A 27,330-nucleotide genomic window follows, 5' to 3' on the forward strand; every position below is an offset into this window, starting at 1 on the left:
GCTGATAGGAGGGGAAAGTGACCATTCCCACTTAGCCAGGTCATCTTGAGGGGAGATCACTGACACTCTGCTGTGTGCTGTGTTGCTAAGCTGTGATGTTCTGTAGGTCAGCTGCATGGAATGCATTTTCAATCATGGCATCTACAATTCATGATGGGTTTAAAGGGACATCGCTCCTTGGTAAGATGATGAGCATCGCAGACTGCGTAGAATCATGTGGTCCTCCAGTGGCTCTTCAATGTCTGACTATCAAACTTTTCTTGCCTCTTCTCATCACCTCCTTGGTCCCTTCATCTGTTTATCAGATCACATTTCTCTGTTTCTCTCACTCATCTTTCACCCTTCTTTCAGGTAACTGCCTAACCCCCTTCACACTCATATAGAAAACATTCAGCACATAAAAACACAACAAATCCTTGCCTGTCTTTTTCTTTCTTTCCTAAATGCTCTTCTCCATTGCTTCATGTAAATCCTGCTAGGGCAATAGGTATGAGCTGGAGCTGCCCCAGGGTATCCTAAAAGTCTACACCAACAAACTTCTAGATTCTTCTTTTTCTATAATTTTCAGAGAATAGTACATAGCTTCTGTTTTCCGGGGTTACTGAGTTGTCTTAGGTAGACTGGAACACCATGTATGCACGTACTGATATCTCCATAGAAGAATGTAGAAAAAGAGTTGTTAAGAGCAGCACTCGGGAGTCAGAGGAGCCAGATTCAAGTTCCACCTCTGCGTCATATTACCAGTTTAATCTTGAGTCTGCTACCAAATATCTTGGAGTTTTCCCATTTACAAAATGGATCTTTGTACCTGCCTCACATGAGTGATATGAAGACAAAGGAGATCACCTGGGTGAAGTGATAAGCACTTGTTACCATCTAGGGGTCCTGGATTCATTGCCTCTGTTCAGGAAAGAATTGAAGAACAGGACACAGGGATAGCAGCAGCAGTTTTGTTGCAGAAGTGACAGTAACACACTTCTCTGAAGAGAATGGGCCTGGGAGCTGGGGGTCCAGTGGGGAATTTTTTGTCGTCTTCTTTTTATGGTCCCTGAAATTTTCTCCGTTTCTTCTGTCCTCACAATTGTTCATTGGTGCCCCCAAAATCCAGTGTCTATTTTTGTTTTTCTATGAGATCCCCTACTTAGGGGGCACAAGTATGGAAGTGTCTGTCCAAATGGGTCCCCCACTTGTATCCATGAGCACTTTCGTCAACTGGAAAGTTGACCTCATTGGAAGACCTTCTCCATGCTCCTTTGGTCTAGTCCTGCCCCTGACCTCCTCACTCTCCCTGGCTCTCTCTTACCTCTACATCTGCCTTACACTTGTGCAGTAGAACTGTTAACTTCTTGAGTTTTTAGTTGATGCTTTAATAATGAGTATTAATTTCCCTTCATCCATATTCTCAGTGGCATGTGAGTTAGTACCATAGCAAGGGCAGTAGCAGATACAGAAAGATTGATTTCTGGCATAATTATTAAGGAAAAGGAGCCAAGGACCATGGGGATTGCTGAGGAACAGAGAGATCTGGAGTCATATCGTGTGTTCTCAGACTCTGCCCCAGTCCCCACACCCCTTGGAGCATTTCTGCACAGAAGTGTGCTGAACTAGAGTCTTCCCAATGATGAAGCTACAGAGGAAGTTACTCCTTTGTTAAGGATGGGGCATGAAAGGAGAGATTCTCTTTCACCCAGTGGGAGTTGAAGAATATCATTAATGCAATTGTTCTGCCCACATTCCTGGCTCTGCACCCCCACAGGCTGCTAATGAGACCTGGGTCCTCCTCTGGAGGCTTCAGCTTTTGCTTATTTGAAAAATGAAGAGGTTGGACCGATGATCTCTAAGGGTCTCTTCTAACTCCAGCAATCTGAGTTGAAGAAAAGCTTTAAGCAATTTAAAAAGAGACTAAACAAAAGAGAAAAGTGGGGGGAAAAAATACCCCTTTCCCAAGCTCTGTGTCTTTGTGTTTTACTCAATTGAACAGGATGGTCGATACAGAGTGTGATTTCTGACTGATGTGTAACAAAGCCCAAACCAATTGGAGAGAAAAAGAAACTGCTGTGCCCTTCGAATTCTCCTGGTTCTACTAGAATCAAACTCCTGAAACACTTTTTATTTTAATCTGAGAAGTTAACTCTGAGCAATTGTCACGATTGGCTCCGAGTGATATTTTGCACTCTCTCTGAGAGCCATCTGTTTGGCAAACAACAGAGTCATTTCAAGAATTACTGCAGAGCATTGTTGCAAGTGTCAGAAATGATGGCTCTGTTAGACACGGTCTGATTATCTGCTTCAGTGTAGTGACGAAAGGAGCCGGAGAAGATAAAAATGCTGTCACCTCCACCTAACACATTATAATTGCTACTTTGACCTACCTATAAGTAGGTTCTGCAAGATGTTAAGTCACTCTAGTTCTTGTATTTCACCTGTGGCCTCTTATAATTTCTATTTATTTTGATTTATTCCAACCTTTATTGCTTCTTGCCTGAACCACTGCAGTCATTTCTTTCTTTCTTTTTTTCTTTAATTAATTAATTAATTAATTTGCATGTGGTGCTGAGGATTGAACCCAGGGCCTCACATGTGAGGGGCAGGCCCTCTACCACTGAGCTATAACCCCAGACCCAGGCATTTCTTAATTGTTCTCCTTTGTCTAGGTCTTTACTATCTACTTTGCACATCCACCGAAGAGTTTGTTCCTCAAGTTCAATGATGATCATGTTCCTTGCCACTACATAAAAAGAATGTTAAAGCTGCTTAAATTTTGGTGCCTCTGTCATTTCAAGATGAATCCACTTTTTCAATCTTCTTTCCCTCCTTTCTTACCACTCTGAGACTGTAGTCAGTTTGGACTGTCCCCAGTTCCAGGCATATGACCTTAATGTCCCCTTCCCAGTACCCTCGCCCATGCTGCTTTGTCCTTCTTCTGAGTTCATGCCCCTCCTCTCTCCACTGTGCCACCTTCATACATCTTTCAGGCACCAACTTGGTTCCACAAGAGCCCTGGAAGATGCCCATGAGTCACCATGGCCAACGCCATCCCGCTGCCCCTGGGCCAGCACCAGGTCTTGGTGCCTTCATCTTTGATCATTGATGGTAGTTGATTTTAATTTTAATGAAACTCAAGAGCCTCTTTTGTGCTCAACAAATATTGTTTGGAAAATTAAACTGTCATTCCTAGTTACCTTGTCAAAATTGTTGCTTAGCTTATTAAAAAAAAAAAGTTAAATTGCCATCTATCACACTATTAAAACAATTCTTGCTAGAACCTAGATTTGGATGGTGGGGGGGAAGCTTAGAAGATCAGCCCTTCTCAAGGTTCAATTTGTAGAATATTGATTCACAGATTGTTTTTTATTACAAAAACAAGTTGTAGATTAAAGTAGGTCAGCTTTTCCAAAACACTCTCCCTGCCCAGGCTTTCTGGATCAGCCTGCACCCCTCCCTACTCCAGACTCACATCCTGACATGTTTTTCCTTAGGGCTTTATTATTTCCTAAAATAAAACTTGTTTTTATGTGCTTTTTACCTGGTTCCTTATCTGAGTATCAATTGCATAAGGGTAGGAAATTTATCTTCTTTCAATTTATATTTATAGTACTTAAAGCTTATTATAATGTATGCACTCACTAGTTTTTTAATAAATAAGTATATTATAAATACTATTTGAGTTCTTTTAACTTAGGATTGCCCTAACTTATTTCATCACAGATATCTTAGGAAATATCATTTTCATGGAGTTGTATTCTGTATCCTTATATGGGCTGAAAGGTATAAGTTAAAAAGAGGGAAAGATTCATTACAACCCAAGTTAAAGTGATTATAACTTCTAGTAGGACAGTACCAACCCATTTAAAAAACAAAATAAATTCTTAACATTAAATAGAGAAATAAGAGGAAGTATCTGTCCTGTCTATAAAAAATAGGACATCTTTTAAGGCCATTTATCAACTTGGAATAGATAATTAAGTTCTAGGAATCCAGATTTAAGTCTACCCCAAAATCAGATTGGAAATAGCATATTGCAAATAATTAAAGGTCATTAGTGGTTATTAGAAATTAGAAGCAGAACAATACACTCTGTTCTTTTCCTGGTTATTTGTGTTGATGTGTTTATATGTTCATTGAAAGGCTCTAAGCCAAGTAGACATATGAAAAAAAGAATCAGTTCAGGAGGTATAATCCCTGAATTGAAAGTCACATGTGTACATACCTGTAAACTCTTGGGACCTACATAACATTGTGCTTCAAAATTATATGTGAAGATTCTTTTAGAGATACCATGGGCAATTTGGATGCTCTCAGTTGTTTTGACATTAATGGTTAAGTCCTCAGAAAATCAATCTTATAGACTTGTAATATGGAAGACAATAGTAATAATATTTTTCTTTCAAAGTTAAGTGAAAAAGAAGTAAAATTCAAGAATGGCATAGAAGTAAGCAAGATGAAATCAGAGTTAAAGTGTTCATAGGTTGTTTAGGAACATGGTAAGTGTATTAATTTCAGATGTTAAGCTTGCATTCATATCTTGAAATTGCGAGGATAACCAGTAAAGGCATATAATGTGCATGTCCAACAATTTTACTTCTAGGAATCTATAATAATAGCAACAAACTGAAGAAATCATAAATGATTATTAATAAAGAATTTGTTAAAATTATTATGGGGCTGGGGTTGTAGCTCAGTGGTAGAGCACTTGCCTCAAATGTGTGGGGCACTGGGTTTAATCCTCAGCCGCATATAAATAAATAAAATAAAGATTAAGTTAAATTAAAGATTAAGTTCATCTATCAAATATTGATTAAAAATTTTTTAAAATTAAAAAATTTAAACTTTTAGTATTTTTAAAATTAAAAATTTAATTTCATAGTATTCTAAAGAATACTATGCAGCCCATTAAAAAAATGTACAAAAGATGCCTTTATTTTCTTACTAGACAAATATGTTACAAATATGTCTGATTATGCCCCCCAAAATGGAGAAAGGTGAATTTTCCAGTTAGTTGCTTTTCTACATCTCCCTGTTCCTCCTGACCTTTGTCTTCAGTTTCATGTTCCACTGAAGCAAGGAGACTAATAGGACCTCGTGATTAAAAGTAAAATTTATGGCTAATTTTTAATCCATAAATATCTTACGTTCTCTGAAAAAAGAAGTGGTGGCAGCTCTTCCACATCCTTCTCTACTCTTCCTTCTTTACCTTTCCTTTGGGACTCCCAGCACACTCACCTCACGCATCCTTAAACAGTTTCATCCATCCGTCCTCTTGACCCTTTCACAGTCTTGAGCTCTCCTTTTCCTTCTTTCTCTGCCAAGGCTCTGAAAAGACCAGAATGTTCTCTCCTACACTTCATCAGTCATGCGCCAGCTGCTTCTAATTCCTGTTCTTAAAATTCTACTGAAAGTCAAAGGCTACAAGACATAATCACCAAGTTCTGTGACCTTTATTGCATTGAAACCTCCTTGCTTCAGCTGCTGAGTTGGCCACCCCAGTCATCCCCTCTTTCTTTGAATCTGGGACTGTTTTCTAGGTCCCTGTATATTGTCCACTTGCTTCCCAACTTTCCAGAAGCAGGAATTCGCTGCAGCGTTTGCCTTCAGCCCTGTCTCCAGTCATGCGATACTCTGTGCATGGGTGACTTCCTCTAATTAGCTCACTTTTTACATGAACTGGTAACAATTTAGGATATAAAGCGATGTTACAGATCCTGTCCAAACCTACATAGCCAACTAGAATTATGCATCAAACATAGGATGTGTAAATGAAGTACATTTTCCCCTAAGTTTCAAAAATCATTTTTTAAGTTTTTTCTGGTCCTCGTTTCCCCTGATCCAAACTCTACATACTGTTTTTCCAATGACTTCTTTACAGAAACTGTGACTCCCTCACCTTTCTCTTTCACTCCCGGTTCAAGCACTCGTCATTTCTTGCCTTGGCTATTGCAAGAGTCTCCTAATTGGTCTCCAGGTCTCCATCTTATTTCATCCCTGTCGCAGCCCTGGCTGAATCCATCCTTCTTATTGCTGCTGGTTGCTGTCCTTGAGCACAGAGCTCATCACAGCCCTCCCCTACTCCCAGGTCCTCAGGGCCCACCCACCTCCTCCTAGAAAGTAAGGTCCATGTTTTGTGTTGCTGTTGTCAACACAAACATTTGCAGGTAGCCCATCTCATTGTAAAACGTCATCATTGAATTCCTTATTTTAAAATATGTGGGTTTATTTTTAGAAAATATGTAAAATAAATAAGTAACAAAGAAGAAAATGCCCTCCTGTTTAATTAATTTTCCTATCTTCATTGGTTTCTCTGTTGCCCCATCATTATAACCAAGGCAGGCTGTGAATCATTCTTAAATACATCTGTATAGTTTTCTTGTTTCCATGTCTTTTCCTGGTTATTTGCATTCCTTCAATCCCAGCCAATTTCTAGGCATTGAAACTCTATTCATTCCTCACTATCCAATACAAAAATCTATTTCTCTAAGACGCCTTCCCTGATCTTTGAATCCCTATCCAGAGATTAATGGTGATATATTTAAAGCACTTTGAGCTATACCTGAGAGTTATTCCTCCCTGGTGTATTTTGTATTCTGCCTTCTTCATAGCGAGTTACTGTTGATGTTGTAGTTAGCCATGCGCTTGTTGTATCAAAAGGCTAAAATATATGATTTCTTGATTTATGTTATTTTCTTTTTCTTAGATTTTTGTCAGCCTTTACTTCTAGGAGTTGATAACAAAAGTAGTAATATCATGATGTTTGCAATGGTTCATGGGAGTAAAGGGAGAAGTTGGGAGATGGAAAATAGTAGGAAAGCAACATTATCCTTCTAGGGGAGATAATGGATATTCTCTTAATTCTTGGGGTACAGACCCTTACTTGATTCTTTTGATGAATCCAGTGCTAAGAATTGGTCAAGGTGAATGTTTAAAAATATACAATGCCTGGTGACAGTGGTGTCCAATGTTAAGTTGGTTCCCACTCAGAATATAGAGCGGAACAGCTGCACATCTGGACAAGGGACATACCACCTGCACAAGAATTGAGGTGTAGCAAGGGGATGGAAACAGAGGGTGTTATTTTAAAAATGCATCTATTCACTTGTACCTTTGAGAATATGCTATGTGCCTTTACATAATTCTCGCAATAATCCTATGGGATAAGTGTTAACATTCTCATTTTGAGGGGAAAGTGTTGAGACTTCCATGTTAGATAATAGGGAGTCGAGCTGATTTTCATCTGTGTTATTCAGGCCTAAATATTGATTTGTCATTGTTGATATCTGCTACGTTTCTCAGGCTATTTTCTGAATAAATTGGGCTATAATCCAATGGCGTGTGGGGACTTCTGTTTTTATTTAGGAGCTTCCTCACAGCCTGGGAGTCAGGCTGCTTCATGCTCTGCTAGATTTCCTGCTTTACCAGGGAAGGGAGGTAGTGATAGATGGACCTCACTGTTCTCTGTCTGGGCTTATCAGGGATGGAAGTAGAACCCTTCGATTTCTGCATGTTAATTTTCTCTTAACAGAGGTACCAAAGTAATTCCAACACCAGGAAGTTGTAAATTCAAGCAGTAAGACAATGGCTATTCACATTTTTAAATACTTGAGCCACAAACACACTTAAAGAATGTTTTATAGTTTCCTTTCTTTGATCTGGCTGTTGAGTCGACTCAGAAACAAGACACCTTTCTTTATAAAGAAAAGCATAACTATAACACATAGAATCCAGAAAATGAGTTATAAGCATATATCTAGATCTGTGTACCTATATCTTTGCAGAAATTTCTTACTTATCTGTTCACAATGGTAAGTAAAACGTGGTATGGTTTTTGTTTGTTTCTTTACATAAACTTCATTCCAAGTTCCAGCTCCGAGCAGGCTAAGTTGAATGAAAGTCAGACTTTATTATTTCATGGCCTGCCCCTGCCACAGGTCTTACTGGGCGCTGAGGCTTGAACTTGCCGGCATCAGTTGCCAGCCCCTATTGTGTCTGTTCCCCACTCCTGTGGTACCATCAGGCTCCTCCCTTCCCCCCCCCCATCCCAGTCTCACCCAAGAGAGGAATCTTTGGCAAAGCTGGCAATGTCCTGGGGCCAGCATCCTTCCCTGTATCCTGCAGCCCTTCCGCCCTGACACACAAGGTAGTGCCCAGGCTTCACCTTGTGGCACTAGCCTTTCTCTGCCCCCTCCCCAGTCAGTGTGTCTGTCTCTATGGAGTTTGTCTCTCCCCCTCTGGTTTCCTCCCTCCTCCTTCCCTTCTCCCTTCCCTACCTTCTCCTTCTCCCTCTTTTCCTCTCAACACTGTGTTACCCCTTCCCAGTGGACATTTCAAATTCTCTGTCATGAAAGGAGGGTAAATCTGTTTAGCACAGGCAGCTCTTGCTTTCAACCCTGCTAAAGTCCCTGGGGCACCTGCTTTAACCTACAGCCTCAAAAACTACCAGGGAGAAGAAACAGCAGACAGCATACCACAAATGGAGACATCCAATTTATTTTACCATATGTGTTACATATATTTTTATATGTCTTATTAGCCTTCTTTTATCCTAACAAATCAACTTTAAGTACTCCTCATAAGGTTTTTCCTTTGGTCTTTTAATCATTTATGATATTTCTTTCTGGATCTGATCCAAATATTCTCCTTTCTAAAACTCCAAGATCAAAACTGAAATTTATTCTCTGAAAATGATCTGATAGAAGCAATTATGCTTTCAACTCATTATGCCTTTCTTCTTCTTTTTTAAAAAAATAATAAAACACTTTTAGGTTTCACACCAGACCACTTTCTTGTCTGCTCGTGAGTATAATACTGAGTGTACATACTTTCTTTCTTTTCAAGGCAAGGTTTAGACACCTTCTGAAAACGTCACCACGTGGATGGAGCCTGTCTTCCTCTGATGAGGAGATACTCTGACTGTCCTGGGACTTTGTAAAGCCAGAACATCAAAATGGGACAAAGAGCACAAAAAGTAATACCAGGAAGAAATTCAGTGAACATCATTAAATACCCAGTTTTCCTTCATTTTGTTTTAATTCATCAGAGTAGATGAGAAAGAAGCGGATTGCTTTAGAGACCAGATTGGAATATCAGAACACTTTCATTTTTTCAGTTTCTTCTCAACCCCAACCATTTCTGAAGGCAATAATTCTTAGTAGAGAAAATACGCATCTCTGGCTTACAGCAGTTAGTCATTAATAGGATCAAAGAAGCACAGGGAAAATAGAGATGAAAGTAGTCAGAGAGGTCAGTGAATCTGATCTTAAAACTGGTAAGAAACTGTATCTTCCTGCTTCCGTGAAATAGCAGGAAACCTGTGCTTACAATCATAATGTGAAAAGAATTTTTTTTCCATTGGACAGACAGGAACAAAAGCTTCTACTTGCTACCTGATCATATCTTGAAACCCTTTGGAACCCATGGAAATGCCAAGATGTTAGCGCATACAGCATGGGACTATAGGAAATCAACAATCAATTAACCATACACTTCTCTCTCAGTACTTTCATCAGTCTTTTCTGACACGTCAGGTTCCCAGATCCAGCTCTCATTTCTTGGTACTATACTCTGGTATTCTCTAGCTTACAGTACCCTTACCTTAGAATGTCATGTCCAGAGATGCACACAGTGCCCTTGGGGTAAAATACAAGATAGCTTTTGTAGCAAACTTGTCCTCACTTATCAAAATTGTATATGACCTGGACTTTCAAAGTAGTAACACTGTCTTATGTTTTATGCATAATTTCATCCTTTAGAGCATTTCTTGTGGTTGGCATACTACATTCTGAGTTAGATTCTGATATTCAGTTAGAAAAAAGGAGGACTTTTTTTTTTTTAATCTTATGGCCATAAAGACTATTCTTACATCTAAGCTATTGGAAATGACCTCATTGATGAGATTCTTTCATAAAATTTCCCTTTCATTTAAATAATTACACAGTTTTAATTTTTTAAATTTTTTTATTATTTTAATTCCAAATTGAGTATTTTGAAGATTTTGGATGATTATTTGTTATCAAAATGTATTTTGAGTCACCTAATTCATATCTGATCTCTTGGACCTTGATCTAAACTAGAAAAACACTGCTTTCTTCCTTTGTCTTAAACTGTGATTTATGAAACTATTAGCCAGGGAAGTGACTTTCTCATGTGTTTTTACTTGCTGTTGATTGCTAAAGAAACAACAGGAAGACTTTTTATCTCCTCAGCTATGAAATGTATACATCTAACTTGAAGATTTTTTTAAGCCACTTTTCTCATTCATATGAGAATCTCTGATCCTGTGATTCCCCCATACCACCCTCAAATCTCTCATTGACACAAGACCTGCATTATATACATTATATACATTTTTTACACAGATCTGCCAGTTTGATTATGATAGAGTTTAGCAGTCCAGGACCCAAGACATGGTGTTCTGAAATATTGACTCCTAAGATGAATGTTGTGTCAAATACAGCACTCTAAGGAATTGGCTTTAAAATCTTGGTTCATAATTTCAAGATGATATACCCATAGACCCAGACTTGAAGCATGTAATTAAATATGAGATAGTTCTTATTTTAGCACAGAAAGAAATCAGCTTTCTGGTCAGAAGGAAATATTTTTTTCAACTCAGTTTTTTAATTGGTAATATTCCTTTGGGAAGCTTGAAGAACTATAGTGGTTAACAGAATAAAATATCAAATAAAAACCTATTTATGGGTAATTGTCCTATAAGGGAAGGATTCTAATTTTGTGTTTGGAGATCTGAATGGTATGAGAGGGTATCTCAGTGGGTGACTCATGACCTCTAGGATACAAACTAGTCAGTTACAGGAAAAAGAAAGGAGCAAATACCAACAAGCCATTCTTACTGGATTTTATTTTAGGATATGCCTCCTGTGTAGGCAGCAATATATGTAAAAGTGAGACATTTCTTTTTACTTATTTCTGTTTTAAGTGACTTCTTTGACAGGTCTTTGAAGATAATTTTCTTTCTTGAAAATTCAGTAACTGACCTTAAAGTCTGATCTTGTCACATTTCCTCCAGAGACAGCATCATTGTTTGCTTCCATGGTGACCATCCATTCTAGTGCCAGCTAAAACTAATGGCATTGGATTGTGAGGGAACCTTGCAAGGCAGACACCAACACATCATTTGTCATAATCTTCTGGTGAGGAAATTACTAATATTATTTAATGCTTCCTTTGTATTTCACACCTAAAGAGTGCTTAAAAAATCACTGGTCATGAAAAAGTCACCGTTTATGCTATTCTTGGCAAGAAGTGGGGAGGAACAGGATTTGGGGCCTCAAGCTTTAAATCCTGTGGCAGCCTCATAGGCCACGTTGCTTTGGATTCCAGCTGAATAATAGGAGGATTATATGTGAGGCATTTTTAATGTGTTACTCTAATCTCTAGAGTTGCTTAATAAACAACAAATTAATTCAATTATAAAACTGTCCCTCCAAACACAAAAACAAAAGCCTTTTACTTAGTAATATTCACTTGGCATATACTACATCAGACTGGAAATTTTTAAATGTGCTTTGGCAATTGTAAAAAAAAAAGAAAGAAAGAAGAAAAGAAAGAAAGAAAGAAAGAAAGAAAGAAAGAAAGAAAGAAAGAAAGAAAGAAAGAGCCATCTGACATAAATTAGTGCTCTCTATCAGACATTTTCAACTTACTTTCCAGCCTTGTTTTTGGTCTGCGCTCTCTAGTCCTCAGCCAGGGCCTATCTCACTGGGAAAGAGTATTTTTGACTATATGTTGACAAACTGTAGCTATTATTCTAATCTAAGTTTGCCATCAGCATGCAATATGTATACTAGGATGGATGGATGGATGGATGGATGGATGGATGGATGGATGGATGGATAGATACTATAGGGATCATTGGAGAGAACCAAAGTATAAAATTTTTAAGTTTTGCTGTAGATAATCTTACTTTAAAACTGGACAGATCAAGAGGAAATGGTAACAAGGATGATAATGATGAAAATTTTAAAAAATTTTACACTTAATATTAATAGCTAACATTTATTCAGGCTGTATTTTATGCCTGGTACTGTGCTAAGTGGTTTTTTTTTTTTTTTTATGTGTCGTCTCATTTAATTCTTTCAAGAACTCTACAGTTCCTGTGTGTATGAAGAAATTACAATGGAAAGAGATTCTGTGCTAAAGTTCATGCATCTAGTAGTTGCCATATCTGGAATTAAAAAACAGAGTTTCTCTTTTTATCTTGTACATGTGAAGATTCCAGGTAAACTTGAGACATCTTCGATCACCTCAGCCTTCCCTGGCCTTTGATCCTAGTTCTTCTCTACCCTCCCCCCACACAGGCCTGCACATTCATTCTGGGGCTGAACCCCATCCACAGCTGCATGTGGGTGAAACAAACTTTTAAGTACTTTTTCTTCATTCTCAGAATTGTTCAAGCATGAGATAAACCAGTCATTCTCAAATATTCTTTTCAACCAGAACACACAGCATGGTGGGTTTGATGTTTGAAATTGATATGAATTGCTATATGATTTGTTTGAAATAATTGGGACTATTGTTCGTTCACACATGGCCACTGGGGTGGTATACACATAAATTAAAGGCATTGTATTGATAAATAAGATCAAGAAAATCAAATAGCTGTCACTGACCCCATGCTTCTCCACCACCATCCCTCAGCACACCCAAGGGCTAGATCAGTGGCTTGTAATCCTGTTTGGTTACATATACCTCCTAGTTAAAAGGGTTCTGGCTATACTACTATATGTATATTTATTGACCTACAAATAACATAAGGATAGGAACTGTTATTATTGAATGCTTGTTACGTGCATTATATACTCTAAGAACTTTCAAGCGTTGACTCATATGGTGTTACTTCACAGCAGTTCTGGGAGGTAGATGTTGTTATTACCACTTTCCAGAAAAGGAAATTGAGATATGAAAAATTGAATGACTGGCCCAAGGTGACTCAACTAGCATGTGACAATGGAACTGTGAGCAGGTGGTCTAACTCCAAAGTCATGCTCTAGTCTCCTGTATCATAGCTGCTTCGACATGTGCCATGCTACCGATTCATATGAATTATGGAATATATGAAAAATAGAAAGAATGAGGTGCATATTGGTGATGTGAAAGTTCTCACACTTTTGGCCTTTGTTCCCGGTGTGTTGTGTAGAACCACCCCTGTGATGCCTGCGTCCCCCTTTGTAGATCATGTTGATGGATTAATACAGAGGAAATTGAAACCACTGCTCTCAGTAGCCTTAATGTCCTTTTTGTGCTAGATTCTGTGCAGATAGTGAAGTGTGTAACTGTGGAGGCTCTCCTCCAGTTTGTCTGTCCACCAGTTGTTGGGACCACTTCCCTCCCTATCTCGTTTGAGATCCAGCCAGGCTAGACAGGACCTCCAGGGATCCCCCCATGTTCCTTTGTCCTCCAGCCTAAAGGTGCCAGTCCCCTTATGTCAGGAAGCTGCTAGGTAATACACTATGTCACATAAAAACGAACGTCAGTATCTGCATGTCTCCCTCCCTTTCCTCTAAGTGTCATTTTATTGTGAGAGGTTCTCTAATCACTCTGCTTAAAATTCTCTCTCTCTCTCTCTCTCTCTCACACACACACACACACACACACACACTTCTCCTTCCCAGCTTTTTCTCCCTCCTGCTTTTGCCAAGATGTTATTGTTTTTCTGTTGGTCCCCTCTCCTCCATCTCAAAAGGCAAACTTCTTGCAGGCAGAAGTTTCTATCTTATCTCTCCACGGATGTATTACCCAACTCCACAGCAGTGCCTGGCTCCTCGTAGACAGCTGAGAAGTACGGGTTTAATAAATAAACGATTTATCTGGGATTAGTCAGTTATGTAAGGATTTCAAACCAATAAAACAATATTACCCAAGAAACATATCACAAGGTATTTTATGCTTCTAAAATCTATTGCATAATTTCCAGCAAATATACAGGAGAAAACTGAACATGTCTCAATTTCCAACATGAATAAACCCCTATTTGCTCAGTGAACCATTTATTTTCCAGATAATCTAGTTTATTGATGGTTACATAGTCCTTAATTCTCAAACAAGGAAACACCAGTTCTCAGCACAGCATGGTTGATTTGGTGTTTTAAACTTATTCAAATCACTGTTTGAAATAACAACACTGGCTGTTTGTCCAAAGGTAGTCCCTGGCATTGTCAGTACCTGGTCAAAAATTATTGTGTAGGAACTTTTCAAGGGCTGCATAAGGATGAAAAGTGGCCGTTGCTAAGAGCTTATGTAGAAGATTTCTTTGCTTGGCACCATTATAAGACTCAACCAATGTTCTGCCTCAAAATGTGGAGGAGCCAATGAAGATTAAACCACCACTTGATCACTGAATGTAATTGAAATTCAGAATACTTTGAATATTGATGAAATATACCAGAGAAATCAGTTTTATTTTCAATGTGTTTATTTCAGGCTTGTCACAACTGGAGCTGCTTCTGGGCAGAATTGGAAAAGCCCATTTAAAAAAAGTTAGGCAGGAAATACACATTCTTCGAATCTGAATATTTTATTTTCTGAAGTGTGCCTCTGCAAATATGGATCTCTTTTTACATCAGGAGTCCATAGGAGCTAGGTTTGTCTCTAAGAGAGATTAGCAGGAGACAATATAATTTACAGGCTGAACCAACAGAAGGGTGCTGAGTTGGGCTTTGCTAAACTAATATCATGGCTGGCAAGGATGACATGTCAGATGTTTCATTCATTTTAAAGACCAAACCATTTCAATAAATCATTTTTACAATTTTACGTTACATAGGTACACTATCAGGAGAGGGCGTGTTTAAATGTGCCAGACACATCCATTTGTTTCACTACATCATGTGCTTCATTTCATCCTTATTTCATTTCCCAAAGATCTATTTATCAGATTTGTTTATGAGCACATCCATATTTTAGTTTTATTAATGCAGTCTTGTCTGCTGGTGCTATTATGTGTACTGGACTCTACCTTGCACATACCAACACCACTTCTGTGAATGTCTTCACCATAATTCCTCCTTTTGCAAAAAGCAAGAGTATTTCTCCTTTTTTGAATATCTCTGTTAATGCAGTCCAGTGAGAGAACAACATACAGATGCATTGGAGCTATTTAGCATAAAAACTCATCTGAGACAGCTGTAATAGCATAGGATGGTGTATTGTGTTGTAAAGTACTTAAGGTTGAATTTCTTTACTGTGCAGATTCTATACTGTTTTCTTTTCTCCCCTAACTCCTCCCTGTTTAACAGCCGACAAACCCAGGGAGCACTGAATGACTCCGATGATCCTGAAACAGGCTGTCTAAGTGACAACAAGCCAACTTCTCGACACTTCTACCCTGTCGCCTTGCTGCTAGTCAGCTCACACCTGCTAGTTGTGTGGCTCATTTTAAGTCTTGCATTACTCTTAGCCAAATACCAATAAGTTCTATGTTGTATTCCATTTTTGTTTTTCTACAAATGACAATGGACTTTAAATTATGGGGACAATGCTGTAATATTTCTACATTTTCAGATTCATAGAATTTAAAAAAAATGTTTGAATTGTGTTCCTGTTCATTTTTCCTAAAATCTAAAAAAAGAAAACCAGAAAGTACTATGCATTAGTGAATTATTTTGCTCTTTTGTTCATTAAAAAAAAAAGTGTTTTCTCACTGTTAACTATCTCAAGAAGAATTTTTAAATTACTGTCTTTGGAATAAGACAAAGAACAGAATCCTGAAAGCTTGAAGTTCTGAACCTCCTCTTCCTCTTCCCATTCAGTTTATTTATGAAATGAAGATTGAATTTGCACAACACACTGAAACCCGGAAATAAATCCCAGGGATGTGGGAGGTTACAGACTTGATTTCCACTGTGCTAATAACATAGTTGCCATCAGCTGATAGAACTACTGTTTGTTTTTTTTTAACCTGTCTTCTTTATTTATTTATTTTTTGCTGCACTTAACCTTTTCTGTCAAGTAACTTAATGGAGAGAATGGCTATTTATGTTTTGTAATTAAATCAATCTGTTACTACTGTTTGGGTTGCTTTGGCTTCCAGAGTACTTTTCTATTCTTTTCAACAAGGTCTCTCTCGTGTGTCTTGATGCGTCATTTTTCTGCACCTGTGACTTTTGTACTGTCTGTGGACAACCACTCTTCCCTTACAAAGCTGAGACTTGGACCAGGCTGTTCAGAAAGCCATTTTCTCTCTTCGTTGCACAGTTAAAATAATGAAGTAAAATAGAGATGAAGCTTTCCTTTAAAAATCTATAGGGCCAGACTTAATAAATTAAATGCCTTATTCCTAGAACCTGCATCCTTAGGGCTACATATAGATTTTAATGTGTTTTGAAGAGACTGAGAAATTAATTTGTGGAAAAGTTATAAAAAGACAGATATATTTATGAAATGAAAGTGAAGCTGTATTGTGGAGTGAACTATATTTAAAGAGTTTATTAAACCTTAAATGTCTGTTAAGAACAAAGAGACTTTAATCATCTCTTTCCGAAGGCAATAATGGTATTGGGCCTGGCCTAGGATTTAATTTTGTAAGATGTATCATCACTTGTGAGAAAAAAAATGTAGAGTTGAATCTTTGTTATTTTTACTTGGACTGTTGCTGCAACTCTGCATTGAACAAATAAAGCATATTTATTTATTCTGTGTTTCATGAAGTTGTACTTTTTCCCCTTTCACCAGAGAAGGATGCCGCATAGAGAATGTTCTGAAGAACATCAAATGCAGGAAGTATGCTTTCAACATGCTGCAGCTGATGGCTTTCCCCAAGCACTACAGACCTCCAGAGGGCACTTACGGAAAAGCTGACACCTAAGGGTGCCAACATGTAAATAAACAGCAACACAAACACGCTCAGTTGGATGATCTCCACCTGGATCTTTTATTATTATTATTATTATTATTATTATTATTATTATTATTATTATTATTGTTATGAATTTGTGGGGGGAAGTGATCGTGGATATTTGCCCAAATCTAGGAATTATTTTAATTCCTATCAGCATATGACTCTGAAAGAAATCCAACCTAAAACTCCTAGATAACACTGCCATTTTTAGTTGCAAGCACCTTTGTGCTGACCCTCACAAAGTGGTGGATATTAATTCAAAAAGTGTAAATTTCATTCATGGATTATTTAAATGCAGAGTGTCTTAGAAAAAAAGCTCTTGCTTGTATACAGCCAGAGATGATTTAGAGTGATGTTCTTCACCCAGAGTGAAGAAAGGAGAAGGTAAAGGGGGAGAGAGTTCAAGTATGCCCCTTCATAGTCCTGATTGCAGACAACCTTAGAGCCCCCTTAGGGAGTTATTAAAGATCTTTCTAGCAAATTGAAATCAGATAAAGTTAACTCATGACCCTGACTACTAAAATGGTGTGCAGATGTGTTTGTAAAGACCTTTGTCATCCAGTCAAGATGTGACTCCTGCTCCTAACCAGGTGGATGAGCAGAGTTAGCACGGCAGAACACACACCTTTCCAAACTGTGACATCTTTTCAAAACTCCTGCTTGTGTTGGGTGACCCAGCCATAGCAGTGGGGATACAGAAAACTTAATGTTATAATAGGCAAAAATCTTGCAAGGGACTGAAAGAGCCTGTTGATACCCAATCTGAAAATCCCCATCAGTTGAACTTTATGTAGTGAAGTTCATGAACTTCACAAGAAATATCTTTGAGATGCTTTCTAGCAGCCACCTTGGTGGGAGTGTGTATTCTGGCATATGTTAGCGTAGGCGAATAAACCTTCAAGGCATGTGTAACTGTAATTAATGAGAAACTAACAACAGTTTTCTGTTTATCTGATTTCAAATTTTTTAATTTGAAATTTATGTTTTCTGAATTCCAAATTAGAACTTTCCTTAGAGATCAATTATCTTCTATAATACCAACATTTGAAAAATTGGTAAATTAAGGATAACCATTAACTAGAGAATTACAGAATCATGATTACAGTCTCTTCTTACCAACAGTATTACTCTTAACTTCCTAGCCTATGGCTTGTTCCTTCTCCAAATTTCTATGCTAAATATACCACAAAATTGAGAGAGAATGCTATGCTAGTTAATTCACATAGAAATTAGGATCTATCATTGCAATGGTACAAAAAACTTGAACAAATGAAGTTTATTTTCTCCAAATTTTAAGAATTACTTTTTTCCTTTCTTGACAGTGGAGCATGCCACCCAGAGCAGGGATCTTCTTTGGGATCACTAGGGTCTTATTGCATAGACACTTCTCAGCTCTGACCACATTCAGCTGGTGATAATGTGGAGGCTTCCATGGCCAATGTGATAACTCCTTGCCAGAGTACAAGTTGAAACTAAGATTTCAAACAAATCTCCAGTCCCACATTACATTTCTCAAATTGCTATAAGGATAAGATAACTTTTGAGGCTTCTAACACTCAAATTGTCAATTTATTATTTTAGCTGGTGACCAAAGGGTGTTACTGAAGAAGTTGCCACAGGGTTTACAGGCATTTTAATGAAGATGTGATGCATACTCTGGATACTCTGCCTACTGCATACTATTTATGGATAACATTAATCCTGGGAGTCTGTCCTACCTCATTCTCCATTTCAGTGATTATTAAATGTGATCTTTGAATTGTTTGAATGGATTTAAAAATGATAGGATTCATGGTTCTTCCCCCCCCCCATCCCTTTGGTTTTAAGATAAAGATGTTCAGATGACAGAGTTCTCCTTGGATAGCTCTGAAGCTTCATTTAGTACATCAAAATGGTAGTCAGAGTCCTAAGAGACCTTACATATGTATCAGCCCATTGATGTTTATAGGCAATAATTATTTATATTTTTTAAAATAAAACCTCTTAACTCAAATATTTTTTTAAATTCATTAACTAGAAAGCCAGCCATAAGGTTTTATATATTTAGAAGTCATTTAATAGATTTTTAAATTAAATTCCAACATACACATTGCAAAGGATAGAGTTTGATGTAATGCTAATGCATATAAATTTTCATTTTTCATTAGTATAATCATCAGCATATCCTTATTTAAAAAAAAACATATTTATATGTATATCTAAAAGTGGATTTCACCAAAAAAATTCTTGTTTCAGAAACATTCCTGCTCATTTCCAGGTAGTGCAAATATCCTTGGGAAACTACTTAACTATGAAAGCTTTCTGAATTGAATGTTAAACAAAACATGTTTTTCAGTCTCCCTTGAACACATACAGTAACATCATGATTTTCTATCTATATTTTCATTTAAAAGTTATACAACATGTCTATTTGAGTTGATCATATTGTCTCAAAAATGAGCCCCCAAAATTACATTTACTAACAACACAGTTATTTTGCTAAAAAATGTGTTCCCCTTCAACTGTAATTAAAAATAGGTGTCAATACTGGATTGACCATTTATAGAGCCCTAGAAAAAAAAAGAGAGGCACAATCTTGATTATGGTTGTCCCAGTGACAAAAATCCAGAGTCTGGAAATGTTCCCCAAAACAATTAAACACAAATTTTTGAAATATTTGATTGAAGCAGACTCCCACTTTGGTATACCCATTCATGTCACTTCTCATATGGCTAATTTTTTTCTCATGAATATTGCCTTGAGTTTTATCTATACACTGCAAAACAACTTTTTGTTGCACAAAGCTTGGTAAGTCCCATAATCCAATGGATCACAGCAAGCACCTGATCCAGGTGATGAATTATACTAAAATGACCACCTCTCTGTTAGGGCAGTATTCCATGTCATTAGCCTCCAATCATTTATTAAACCACAACATATCTCTAACACCTCTTCTGAAAAAATGTGAATCCCTAAAATTACCATTTGATGGGGGATACTTCTCCCATTTTTTTCTCTCTTTAGTGCAATATTTTGCATAAATAAGGCTCATGGTAGAAAAGGAAAAAAATGTGCTTTTTTTTTTTGTCCCAAGGAAATCAAATTTCTCCCTATTAAAGGGTCAAATTATGCCAGGAGATAAGATCCCAGTGTTGTGCTTTGCTGGAGCTGGCTTTTGTTGGCTCATGAGAGTCAATCATTAAATTTTCAGAAATTATGTAAGCTGATTGCTAAACACAATCATAATTAAATATTAAATTATGAGATACAATTGGATCCATTTTACCAAAAAGTGAAGGTGATTATGGAAGCTTGCCACTTGCTAATTATTTTACTATATTTTGCTACTTACCTATATGCTTGAGCTTAGTTAGGTCTATTGTATCTTTATCTTTGAAGTGCTATATAGTATTATGCTACTGTGAATCTCCACCTGACTCCAGATTCAGGAGCACCATATTGGTATTGGTATCTGAAAATCTGCCACTGTGGGAATATTTACACCACAGGAACTGGCAAATGCTACACACTAAGATGCTTAGTGCCTGAAATGTCACTTGTCAAATGTGTACCAGAACTCAGCTGAAAGCCACCACCATTTTTTATCCAGAGAGGAACATATTTTGGGGAGCAGGATAAAATTATTAAAATAATATTAATTATTAAAATTATTAACTTAGTCATTTCAGATGGCTGTAATTTTGTTTTGGTGTGTAATCTCTTTAAAGATTCCTAATAGGCTATAATTAATATTTAATAGTTATATTTTATTTATATAATTAAAATTATTATTATAGAGTTGAATTTATAAACCCATCTCTCAATAATGTGCTGCAAGAGGAATCTTAGCAATGCAACTTCAGTGTAAGCAGTAACTCAGGATTCATTTCAGGAAAATGTTAGCCTAATCAGAGTATCATTGAAAATATGCTTCAGTATCAATTTTTAAACTTATAATTTTGGCATTTGCTAAAAGTAGAAAAAAACAGTAACATATTACTTTGCCCAGATTCTAATAAATATAGCTCAATTGAAACCCAAACTGTTAGATTAAACAAATTAAACTCTGGCAGAATGCTAAAGCACCACAGATGTTTTAAGTGTTGATTTCCAAGCAGAATGGAATATCATTTTAGTTCAATATACAGGGCATGTTTTCTAATATTTTAGGAAATAAATTAACTTTTATCACAGATTTAAGAAACTGGCCTGAGAAGAATTGTGAGCAGTTATCAAGGGAAGCAAACATATTGAACACAAAGCATCTCTAATAGCTGGAAGCTTTACAAATTATGCACTAAGAATAATTTGCTAGGAATTTGTGTAGTTGATTGATGATTTTCGCATAAATTCACATTCATTTCACCCAGCTGCAATCTGTGTAAGCTATGTATTTTCCCCCCATATTTAAATTTCTTAGCTTTGTAAACTCCAAATATATGACATCTTTTATTTCTTTGGCAGTTTGAAGTTAGAACTTTGCATCCAAAGTGATGCTACCCAGAGCAAAAACTGCCTTTAAAAATAAGAAAATAAAATCAATGTTTTAGATAAAATATGGCAGTCCAAGCATGGTTAAGGAATACAAAATTGCTTTTTTTTTCTTTCTGAGACATGGTGCACATTTATCACTCTTTGAATTTTATTTCTAAGTAAATAAAGCAGACTCTAAAACATTTCTGGTTTAGTAGAAACAAACCATAACTAGCAATTTGTAACAAAGGTAGAGGAAAAAAAATGTAGGGTAATGTTAACCCCCAAAAGGTACATGCAATCAGGTTTCCTGAGCTTGAATTCTTATTCAAGCATGTATACTAAGAATTTTGAATTGAAAAAAGAAAAAAAAAGATCACAATTAAACATAGTACCAGAGAGAGTGAATATTAAAGAAAAAAGACCGAATACAAATGGCATTGCCTGATAAACCATACGTAGGTAGGGCAAATGCTTATAAAATACATCTTTTAGTAAATACAGTTTTAGGATGAAGGTGTTGCTCTTTTACACTCATTTTATGATAACATTCACAATATTCCTAAAATCATCAAAATTTTTCCCCGGTCATAACAGGGCATGATCCAACAGCCTATCTTTAATGATGACTTAGCATGGTATTGATCACTAGCAGGCGTTAGTGGTAAAATTTTCCCAAGATTGCTGTGCTCTCTATATAACTCTTATTATGTTTTTATATTGTCATTAAGTAAAATGTCATGTTAAAGAGCTCTCACTCTTAAAAAAGGCAAAGTGCCTATGTCTATACTACATAGACTCACTTCAACACACACATAATAGCCTCTTGTACAAATAACTTTTTATGTGAATATTTTATTATTTTATGTAACCCAACATTGAATTTTCAGATTCTTGTGGTACTCATCGGGAAGGTTGGCATTTGTTTTCTTTTTGTGCTAAATATCTATACTTTTTAGGTGAACCAATAATTTGTATTATAGGAAATGAGCCACACATAGATTAGAACATTTTATGTTGGCATTTGTAGAAATATCATTTTTGTTTTATTGTTGTGTGTAAACCATATTCATTGTACACTGTGTGTATATTTTTGTTTAAATAAATATGATTTTATTTTTTATGTTTCTGTCTTTCCTCCCTATTATGTTTTTTTTTTCATTTTCATCAGTGTAGCAATGTGTAAACATTAACTAAAATATTAGAATAGGGTCACAGTTACAGTGGAAATTTTTTGATGACTCTAGATTAATCTCATTTTTCACTAGTAGAATCTACTTTTTCAGGATTGCTCATCTGTAGAGCAAATCACCTACAACTTTAAAAAAGATTCAAGCATCAGGTATCAGTGCTTCAACAGTGCATGCAAATCACTCTCTTTTTGTCAAGATTATATGTAGTCATTTGAACACACAAAGATAATTTTTCCTTATAGACTGCATGTGATTATTTATGATCTTTTCTTTTTTAGTGATTGATAGTAGAACAAAAATTCTGAAGAATTTAGTAGATCTAATTGCAAAGAAATTAACCAAATGAGGTCCCCATGGTTATGTAAAGAGTGTACTTTTGCCATCCAGAGAATTTCAAGGACATACCTGATCTGGCTACAAAATACATTCTCTGTAATACCATCATCATCAGTATGTGTCTACTCCCATGTGTCTTCCTGTAGCTGAGCAAGAGGGATGCTGGATAATCCAAATGTGAAACACTGCAGTGAATAATAATGAAATGCTGCCCATCATGGAGTCCGGGGAGGGCTGAACGAACTGGTGGAACTCTTAAATATCCTGCAAAGGCTCTGTAAGCCTTGTAAGGGAAGTGACAGTCTCACCCCAAATCAGAATACAACAGGGGACTCCAAACATTTGTTCCAGGGCTATATTCTGGTTTCATCAGAGACTGGATTCATGAGGGTAGGGGGATGTCAGTGGAACTTCCTCAAGCCGCCACCTATTCCAAGCCCAAGTAGCCATATGGTTACGATTGCAGGGCTCTGTCCATTCCATCCATATAAACCAATCTCTGAGTTATCTGCTCTTTCCATGATTTTGATGAATACGGTTGATTCAGGAACAAGTCTTTCAGTAAACTTTAAGTCAACATAAGGGTTGAGGGAACCACATTTGGGTTGGACAAGAAACTTTCAGCAGCACTAACCTGCTGCAAGCTATACTGTATCTTCTAATAAATATCACTTCAGTTTTCACCTTACCCCTCAGTTACAGATTTATATAAAAACAGTGACAATAGTGGCATGCCTTTTGATGGGTATGATGACTTCTCCATTCTTTTTTATTCTTAATATATTCATTTATGTATTTATTTGTATATGGTGCTGATGATTGAACCCAGTGCCTCACATATGTAAGGCAGGTGCTGTACACTCACTGGGTTACAGCCCTAGCCCATTCTAAAGCCCATAGGACTTCCCAATTCTTAAGACAACTGATCATAAACCACTACCTCTTCTATGATACTTCACCATTCTGACTGCAAATGTGATGTGTGCTTCCAACACCCCTTCCTTTCAGTTTGTAATCTTCAGATACTGCTTTTGCTCACTCTATTTATTCCTTGCATTTAGGAATTGCCCAAAAGTCTGGATTCTGAATTTGTCTTTGTTCAGTTAGCATGAAGTCTACACCTATTATTTCTAAGGGGAAAATGCAAGTACAGGGCTGGGGCATGCCAGTTTCTGAATCAGTATGCCTGAATATAAGTCTTGATTCTCTTACTTATTAGATGTGGACGTATGTCAAGTTACTTAATGATTCTATGTGTTCACATTCTAGTCTATAACATGAAATCAATAATATGATTCCTGGTGAAAAATGAGAAAACACATATATAGCTCTTTGCCCAATGCCCATTGTGCAGAAAATTTTATGTCCCTGCAACCCCATTACCTGAAATATGAAGGTTAAAAGAATGAAATCTACATTTCCCTGGTATAGTTACCATGACAGTCCAGGATATTACATGGGTTCTGCCAGTGAGACCTATGCCATATTTGGAAGACAGGGAAAAGCAGGAGGCAGTTTCTCTGTCTGCACCAGTATATGTACATAGGCATATTGCAGCAGAGTATAAGCAGCAGTTGGACTTCTACACTCAACTCACCAGCTTGCTGTGGGTTGGGCTCCAATTTCAACAATGGTGTAAGCCACAGAATCAGCATGTTCATGACCTCTGGGTGGCAGTAGTAGCTCCTGATAACAAGATCAGAGGTATACAAATCCATAAAGTCCACTAATGATATAAGTAAGATTCCTTCCTCTGGATTTCACAATGACTTTACAAATATCTGATTCCTTGTTTAAAAGGTACTAAATTTTCTGCTAGAAGAACTTGATTTGAGCTCTGATGATACCCTTTGCCTAGAGCATGGACCCCATGTTCCATGCATTTATTTTTGACAGATATTTCTAATTATTCTATTTACTTTTTGAGCCTTTTTAATATTCTTTAATTATTGATATGCATTTGAATCGTTTTCAGTTTTCACATTCTTTCACAAGGTGAGCATAAATAGGTATTTCTAATGGGTATACGTCTAATCATTTTTATTTCTTTTTTATTTGTTGTTTTTAGATATTCATGACAGTATGGTGTATTTTGAAGTACCTACATGAAATTCAGCTCATTCCAATTTCTTGTGATTGTACATGATGTGGAGTTACACTGGTCATTTATTCATATATGAGCATAGAAAAGATATGTCTGATTAATTCTACTGTCTTTCCTATTCCCACCCCCCTACCTTCCCTTCATTCCCCTTTGTCTAATCCAGTGAACTTCTATACTTCCTCTCCCTACCCTCTTTTGTTATGGGTCAGCATTCACATATCAGAGAGAACATTCAGCCTTTGATTTGTTGGGACTGGCTTACTTCACTTAGCATGATATCCTCCAGTTCCTTCCATTTACTGGCAAATGCCATAATGTCATTCTTCCTTATGGCTGAGTAATATTCCATTGCATACATATCACATTTTCTTTATCCATTCATCTTTTGAAGGGCACCTAGGTTGGTTCCAGCTTAGCTATTGTGAATTAAACTGTTATAAACGTTGATGTGGCTGCCTTACTGTAGTATGCTGATTTTAAGGCATTTGGGTATACACCAAAGAGTGGGATAACTGGATCAAATGGTGTTTCCATTCCAATATTTCTAAGGAATCTCCATACCCCTTTCCAGAGTGGTTGCACTAATTTGCAGACCCACCAGCAGTGTATGGCTAATCCTTTTTCCGCATATCTTTGCCAATATTTATTTTTACTTGTATTCTTGATAATTACTATTTTGACCAGAGTGAGACGGAATCTCAGTGTAGTTTTAATTTGTATTTCTCTAGAGATGTTGGACATTTTTTCCTACATTTTTTGACCATTCTTTTTTTTTTTCTTCTGTGAAGTGCCTGTTAATCAGTTCCTTTGCCCATTTATTGATTGGATTATTTTTTTTTCTTTTCTTTTTCTTTTTTTTTTTTGCTGTTAAGTATTTTGAGTTCTTTGTATATTGTAGAGATTAATGTTCTATCTGAGGTGCAGGTGGTAAAGATTTTATCCCATTCTATAGGCTCTCTGTTAATGGTCTTGATGGTTTTCTTTGCTGTGAAGAAGCATTTAAGTTTGGCATTATCCCATTTATTGATTCTTGATTTTACTTCTTGCACTTTAGGAGTTTTATTGAGGAAGTTCATTCCTGAGCTGATGTGACAGAGTTGGGCCTACTTTTTCTTCTAGTAGGCTCAGGAGCTCTGGTCTAATGCCAAGGTCCTTGATCTACTTTGAGTTGAATTTTATGCAGGTTGAGATATAGAGATTCACTTTCAATCTACTACATATGGATTTCCAGTTTTCCCAGCACCATTTGTGAAGAGGCTATCTTTTCTTCAGTGTATGTTTATGGTGCCTTTGTCTAATATAAGATAGCTGTCTTTATATGTTTATGTCTCTGTGTCTTCTCAAGACAGGGATGCCTTCTCTCATCACTCCTATTCAACATAGCTCTTGAAACTCTATGAGTCAGAACAGTTAGACAAAAGAAAGAAATTAAAGGGATATGAATAGAAAAAGAAGAGCTCAAATTATCCCTACTTGCCAGCATCATGATTCTACATTTAGAAGACCCAAAAAACTCCACCAAAAAGCTCTTTGAACTCATATACAAATTCAGCAAAGTAGCAGGATATAAAATTAACACCTATAAATCAATTGTCTTCCTATATACCAATGAAGAATTTGCTGAAAGAAAAATCATGAAAACTCTCCCATTCATAATAGCCTCAAAGAAAATAAAATACGTGGGAATCAATCTAACAAAAGAGTTTAAAGACTTCTACAATGAAAACTACAGAACACTAAAGAAAAAAATCCAAGAAGACCCTAAAAAATGGAAATGTCTCCCATGTTCTTGAATAGACAGAATTAATATTGTCAAAATGACCATACTACCAAAAGTGCTATTCAGATTTAATGCAATTCCCATCAAAACAATGACATTACTCATAGAAATAGAGCAGTCATGAAATTCATTTGGAAAAGCAAGATGTCCAGAAAAGCCAAAACAATCCTTAGTGAGAAAAATAATGCAGAAGGCATCACAATGCCAGACCTTAAATTATCCTACAGAGCTATAATAACAAAAACAGCATGATATTGGCAGAAAAATAAAATTGAAGACCAATGGAACACAATAGAAGACACAGAGTCACACCTATTTTTAGTTTTTCTAACTGGTCTTCAGCCACCTTTTCAAGTATCCAGTGGCTATTGGTGTGTGTTCATATCTTAGTGACATATAGCTCCCCATGTCACACATGGCTCTCCTAAGTTTTCTGTTAATGGAATTTATATCCTATACACAAAGGTCCCCAAATTTGATTCAGCTTTGACTCTTGCATCTCTGTTGACATGTAATATTCCCTCTGTCACTAAAGTTTGTAAATGTTACCACTACATCGCCTCATAACTATTACCTCCTCCTTCCATTGCCAAAGCAATTTTCTTTATATGCATCC

General features: G+C 36.8%; 1 protein-coding gene across 5 annotated transcripts in view; it reads left to right on the forward strand.

Moving 5' to 3' along the window:
• Positions 1-27,330, forward strand: part of INPP4B (inositol polyphosphate-4-phosphatase type II B) — a 777,385-nt gene that overhangs the window by 739,519 nt on the left and 10,536 nt on the right. The window contains exon 27 of one of the 5 annotated variants that reach the window (XM_081304010.1): positions 15,249-16,653. The exons of 1 other annotated variant lie outside the window; for it this stretch is intronic. In XM_081304010.1, coding sequence (XP_081160136.1) covers positions 15,249-15,423 — 175 coding nt within the window. In that variant the 3' untranslated portion in view covers positions 15,424-16,653. Of the gene's footprint in view, positions 1-15,248; positions 16,654-16,683; positions 22,425-27,330 lie in introns of those variants that run through there. 3 more of the 5 variants (XM_081304015.1, XM_081304011.1, XM_081304014.1) reach the window with 3 other exon arrangements.

This window comes from Spermophilus citellus, assembly GCF_964194105.1.
Source record: "Spermophilus citellus genome assembly, chromosome: 8".
NCBI lineage: Eukaryota > Metazoa > Chordata > Mammalia > Rodentia > Sciuridae > Spermophilus > Spermophilus citellus.